The sequence below is a fragment of the Chiloscyllium plagiosum genome, chromosome 9, assembly GCF_004010195.1.
Source record: "Chiloscyllium plagiosum isolate BGI_BamShark_2017 chromosome 9, ASM401019v2, whole genome shotgun sequence".
Classification (NCBI taxonomy): Eukaryota; Metazoa; Chordata; class Chondrichthyes; order Orectolobiformes; family Hemiscylliidae; genus Chiloscyllium; species Chiloscyllium plagiosum.
In genome coordinates this window covers 32,922,727-32,929,266 of record NC_057718.1, presented here as the reverse complement: position 1 = coordinate 32,929,266, position 6,540 = coordinate 32,922,727, and the positions used below count along the sequence as shown (strand labels likewise).

At 36.5% G+C, this 6,540-nt stretch overlaps 1 protein-coding gene across 2 annotated transcripts in view; it reads right to left on the bottom strand.

Moving 5' to 3' along the window:
• Positions 1–231: 231 nt before the first annotated feature.
• Positions 232–6,540, bottom strand: part of cript (cysteine-rich PDZ-binding protein) — a 15,775-nt gene continuing 9,466 nt past the window's right edge. For both annotated transcript variants that reach the window (XM_043695668.1, XM_043695667.1), the window contains exons 3-6: positions 6,353–6,418; positions 6,193–6,247; positions 2,502–2,605; positions 232–1,043 (exon numbers count right to left, since the gene is read on the bottom strand). In XM_043695668.1, coding sequence (XP_043551603.1) covers positions 979–1,043; positions 2,502–2,605; positions 6,193–6,247; positions 6,353–6,418 — 290 coding nt within the window. In that variant the 3' untranslated portion in view covers positions 232–978. The remainder of the gene's footprint in view (positions 1,044–2,501; positions 2,606–6,192; positions 6,248–6,352; positions 6,419–6,540) is intronic.

The window sequence follows — 6,540 nt, the reverse complement described above, 5'->3', positions numbered from 1 at the left end:
TTATTGACAAAGATTTTAACAATGATGTCCAAAACAATACTAAACAGTTAACTGAAGTGCTTCTGAGCAGAGCTGAAGAGGTACAGAAAGCAGAACATAACCAGAGGAATACCCAAATTTTAAACCACCCTAGCAAATTTGGAGTATACAGGATTTTTAAAGTTATAGACTTAATAGATAACTATTGATGTAGGAGGTTATCTTTAAAATTATCAAGGGCAATTAGAACAATCCAAGTACAAAGTTTTATTGAATTAGTAAATCTGATATTATCGTTTTTCTCTATATAGGATTTATGCCCAATCATTACTTACATAAGTTAAAGAAAACCCAAAGATTACAAAAATCACACAAATTCTATAATTAACTAAATATATTCATTTTAGCAATGCAAAAGCACAAATTACAGAAATTTTAATTTATCTCATCAGTCTAAAACAGAGTAAAATCAAGATAGCAAAACAGCAAGGAAAATTCTATCCAGAAATTCCCAAAGTGTAGTCACCGATATTAGACCATTTCTACTTCTTACAGTAGAACGTGTACATTATGTCTTCCTATCTTCCTACTTCTCCAATTTCTTTCTCCATTTTCAGAGTATTTACTGACAGGAATTTTTACATTTATTGCAGTGGACAGAACTCCTAGGACGTCATGCACTCTTCACTTCACTGCTATCACTTATTGCCAGTTTCCAGCTCAGGTGATTGTAGCTCCACAACTTCACTTCAATGTGTTATCACCTGCCAAGCTGTAGTGACAGCACTGCACTTCTTAAAATATACATTCTAATAAATGTTAATCAACAAATAGACTTAGTTGAGAAGTTTTGTTTAATTGACAGTCTTCTACTTTTGAAATATGCAGGTATAGAACCCCAGACAGGCTCATAACACATAGTTATTAACATGCTCACGGCCATATTGGTCATAAGTTTCCATGATAACCAATATACCCAGCAGCATCTCTGAAATGAAGTTAGACAGATGTCTGCTTGTAGTTTTTAGTATCCAAGATTTTTTTGCCACACATTGCACAGATGCCTGTAACAAAAGAAAAATTGTGTTACTGTACAAACATTTGAGGTTTCAGTTGATCAAGGTTAAAAACAAAGAAACACTACAGATATGGGAAGTGCTGGATGCAAACAATAAATCACGTAGCATTTGTGGGGAGAACAGAAAAGGGGGCATTTTGGGAAGGACCCTAGAAGACTATGAAATAAATAGGAATAGAAATACTCAGACAACAAATGAAATAGAAACACAGGAACAAAACTGAACATTTTGCATTTCAAGCCAACTCCATCACTCAATTACATCATGGCTGACCTGTACCCTGACTCAAGTTACTCATCTTTGCACAAATTAACTCTTTCTCCATGTCCCTCTGTCGAATTTGAACCACCAGTTTCAAAGAGAAATCTAGTCAGTCCTACCACTGCACTCCTATTTGTTCTTTTCCCTTTCCACCGCCATTTCCCCAAGAAGGATTTGCTTTATTTCCTTTCAATCACTAAGTTAAACCTATGCCCACAATCTGCAATAAGAAAATGAATTTGCGACATAAATAAACAAATGATTTAGATTTAAGCATTACTACAGAAACTCAGTTACAAGGTGAAGGAAGGCCGGAAATAAATATTCCATCATAAACAGTACCTTGGAGAGAGAGTGAAATGGCAATGAAAAGGTAGCTCTGTTTGTAATAGATGACAAAGGCAGCAAGACAGGATCTGACCTCAGAAAATCATCAAGTAGAATCATAATTAGCGAAAATTAGGAATTGAAAAACTTAGAACACCCTGGTGGGCACATTTATAAGCTCCAATAACTGGTTGTATAATGTTCTGACCAAAACACATGATATTTGTGGGAGAGGTTAACCTTCATATAGACCGGGATAAACTAATATGCAAATATGCTCCAAAAGAAGAGTTAGCAAAATGTTTTTTGTAACAATTTATTGGATCAACATGTGGAATAGTTTAGGGGGAATGAGAGAGTTCTGTAATATTGTGTAATTTGTCAGAGCAAAATACCATCTGGGAAATAATACATTGAATTTAACATCAGGTTTGAAAGTGACATACCCCAAACACAAACAATCTTAGACTTCAAGCCAATTAAATAGGTATGAAACCAGAAATAAAGTTAACTGGGTAAATAGATCCAAGGGTATCACAGTAAATGAATGCCAGGGAGCATTCATGGATGGCAGAGAGGCTCAGTAGTTAGCACTGCTGCCTCTCAGTGCCAGAGGAAGTTACTGAGAGCTCTGTGAAACATGGTGGTGGGGAACCCTCGGTTGAGGAAGATGGTGGACATTTCATTCATTGTCTAATATTTTACTGAAAGCTTTGTCAACACTGCACCGCTAGTTTCATACCTATTGTTGAAGTTGTCAGTGTTGTCGATGTCCCCAGGCAACCTCCATTAAAATATGTTTAAATGTGGTTTTCCCATGTAAAATAATTAAAACAAAAAGTGATCAATACATACCTTTTTTGTACGCACATCCTTGACAATAATTCGAACCAGCCTGGTGAACTGCGCTTTTACAGATACGGCATACTGAAAATCTGCTCTTTCCATAGGGATCAAATCTAAAAAGACCAAATAATTCTGTAAGATTGGTCATTTAACTGGACTTTGGAAAGGCAGATTTGAAGGAATGAAAAGGTTCAGAAGACTGGACAATCCTGTAAAATAGGCATTGAAGATGCGTAAATGTAGAAGTTCAGAAATACTTCATGGGATACAGAACAAGCATATACTACCAGGGAAGAAGAGTAAACAAGGATTGATATTGACAATAAAATTATAATGGAACAAAATATATACAAGAACATATAAAGAAAACTAAGAAATAAGCCAAGAGATTTAAATACACTTTAAATGATAAATGTAGTATCAAGCTTATTTTGCTTGCAGTAAATGGCTACGAAAAAGTGAATAGTGGTTGCTGGTTGTGAAAGACCGAATATTAATTTTGATTTTTGCCTTCACAAAAGTAAAGTATTCTTCAGTAATGCAAACAAGAGCTTGTCCAAGATTTAAAACATAGATAAAGCAACACCAGTCTTCAAAAAGGAAAATAAGAATAAACTAGGAAACAGGGCTTATGCCCGAAACGTCGATTCTCCTATTCCTTGGATACTGCCTGACCTGCTGCGCTTTTCCAGCAACACATTTTCAGCTCTAAACTAGGAAACAGCCTAATATCTGTTGTGCATTCACTGTTAGAGGTATTGTATAGGCACGCCAACTCACGATAGTCTGAGCTGCTGTTTATGCTGAAGGTTGCTGCCATTCATTAAGTGCAGGAAACTACAGGGCTAGTGTGGTAGAGGGACATCACTGCCTGGTCTAACTAGAGGTCTCTCTTGTAATTAACAAGATATAGTTTATTGCATATCAGCAATTAGTTATAGGTTTCATTGACATGATAAACATCACTACATTGAGATGGCTCAGGGTTAGATCTCATTCCTTCGAAATTCCAAGCTGTTCTGCTTATAGTAAGTACGCATGACATCATCACAGAACATGTTGCTCATCATACTCCTCTTAACTCTTTCAGACTCATCTATAACAGAAAGGATCCCAAACATTGAGCTAATAAAGAGACAGGCAATCCATAGTGAAAGGAAATCAGCATTAATTTGTGGAAAGTTCTGGCCAATAATTTCCTCAGGTAAGAAAAGTTAAGAATTTACAAGTGAGAATATTCAACATATTTTGACTGAAATAAAGCTATTAACACTGGGCTACACCATTAATTCTCAAGATAGGTTTTGGCAACCACCGTCTTTGCTGCAGAATCTTTCTTGCTGCATTTTCTATGCTTCCAAATAAAAGTTTTAAAAATCAGCAGATATTGCACCCAAATTACATCAGGAAGACCAAGCCGTTGTCTGTGGCCCTCATCATAAAATCCACTCTTGAATCACCAAGTTTGTCCTGCCTGGCCACTATCTCAGGCTGAATGTGCCCAACTTGACCATGAGATGATATTCTTCTGATCTGACATTCTCCCGCTCACCAAAACCACTTGCTTCAACACCATTCACAGCCATCTCTGCCTCCACTGATCTGCTACTGGAGCCCTTGTTTGGTGCTCTGTGAACTGCATATTCAACTACTTCAGTATTCTCCTGGTTAGCATCAACATCTAAAAACCTCAACTCATCCAAACTTCTGCTGCCCATATCCTCCTTCACAAAGTCTTGTGCACCTGACACCCTATGCTCACTGGCCTATAATGGCTGACAGTTCAGCAATAATTTGATAAACAGAAGTTCAATGCTGTTTTCAAATCCTTCCATGGCCTCAACCCATTTTCTCTGTAACATCTTCCAGCCCCTCAGTGCTGAGATATCTACATTCCTTCAATGCCAGCCTCTTGCAATTCCCCTATTTTAATTGCTTTACTCCAGTTGGTAACTGTGATCTTAGCTCCATGGCCCCATATTCTAGAATTCTTCTGGAAATTTACATTTATATTTTGTTTGATAATGTTTGATAATTCAGAAACAACTTGGAGCATTTTACCATGTTGAAGGTACTATATAAATGCATGTTGATAGTTTTGGGAGATTGTCCTTTTTAAAAAAGTAGCAATTGTAGTGGGCTTATATTTTGGGAAATCTAAAACAATAGGTTTGCTTTGTATACTGTGTAAATTAAGTAAACATGCCAAGGTAATTCACAGAATGCATTTAGATCAAAAACTGACACTAAACCAAAGGAGATATCAAGGAGGAAGTCCAAAAGCTCGGTCAACAGGATGTTAAGATAGATTTTAAAAATGAGACACAAAGATACTTTGGAAAATAATTCCACAGGTTAAAGCCTCAGTGACAAATGGAAGTGCTACTAACAGTGAGAAATGGCAAATATACAAGGTCAAAGTTGTAGGAATGCAGTATTATTGGAGCTTGGTAGGTCTACAGAAGCTCAATAGCAGGTGGTTGAGGCAGAAGCAGAGACAGATATTACATTGTCTTTATGATGGAATGCACATGATTTCAGAAGTTCATTTCAGCGTGCCAAGATAGAGTAGTGATAGGGATTGAATCAGAGGCAAGAAAACCAAAAATTTACCACACTGGGTCAAAGAAAATGGCTTTCGTCCTTTCAAAATTTAAGTAGTGCAGTTTATCTAGGATAGTGGATAGGCAGTCAGTAAAATGCTAACTTGGAGGACCAGTGCAGACACAATGGGTTGAATGACCTCCTTCTACTCTGCAATAATTCTTCAATTCTCTGAAACAGTAGTCCAGGTGGTCAAGAGAGATAAAAATGGGTGGCACAACGTACTTGTGGAACTTTATGTCACACCTTTGGATAACAGATGAAATGTATACTGTGAATGCTGAAAAGTTGAGATGATTTTACATATCAAAAAAATGTTAACCACAAACAATTTAGAAATGTACATTTCTTAAGTCTCCTTTCCATCATGAAATTGTTTATCATTCTGTATACAAACTATTCAAATCAACAGAGTGGGGGAGTCCAAAATTAGAGGGCACAGGTTTAAAGTGAGAGGGAAAAGATTTAAGAAGGGACCTTAGGGGTAACTTTTTCGTGGAGAGGTGTGGGCATGGAATGAGCTGCTAGAGGAAGTGGAGGAGGCTGGTACAATTACAACATTTAAAAAACTGGATGGGATTATGAACAGGAAGGGTTGAGGGCTATGATTAGACTGTGATTAGATTAAAATTTAAAATCTTTTTAACAGTTTTGCAAGATGCAACCCTCTATGAATTATATAGATATGAAACTGTTCAATGTTTCTTAAAATCATAATTCAAATAAAACATACAAATAAATATATTCTAATCAAACACAGTAGCAAATGTATAGAATAGAGATCCCTGGTCCAAATTTTAGACCATGCTACTTGCTAAACTCAGTCAACCTAGAAGCTAGATCACTGCCATTAATCCACAACTCACTCAAAATCCAAACTCCAAACTTTTACCCAGCAATGTCTGCTGAAAGATGATAATGATTAAGTTATTAAGCTGTTAATCACAAGAGCAATCAGAAAATCTCAATGTGCAAGTTTAAAACATAAGAATAACCACTCAATTTGACTACTGGAATTTTGCATGTACCTACCGAAATTCATGTGCATAGTCAACATTTAGAGACTTTATCTTTGAAAATCTAGTGTTATACCAACCTTGCTTTTTTAGAAGTTAATGCTTTGTTTTCATTGATCTTGCGGCCACCGCTTTCTGTGGAAATGCATTGCAACTTAAATTAGAATTACATGCTCTCAATGAGTATAAAAAATATTTAAATCCACGTGCAGCCAAGTAGTAATGGAATTTGATTAGTACCCATCGTGTTCCTTGATCCATCTTTCCAAGTGTCTGGTGTAATAACTCTTCCCAGCTTCTTTTCACCTACAAGAATAAAACAATAAGCAATAACTTGAATAAACCCAAAGGGGAAAACAGAAAGGGGTTTAATTACATGAATTTACTAGGCAAAATTTATGGGGGGGCGGGGGGAAGAGGAGAGGAGA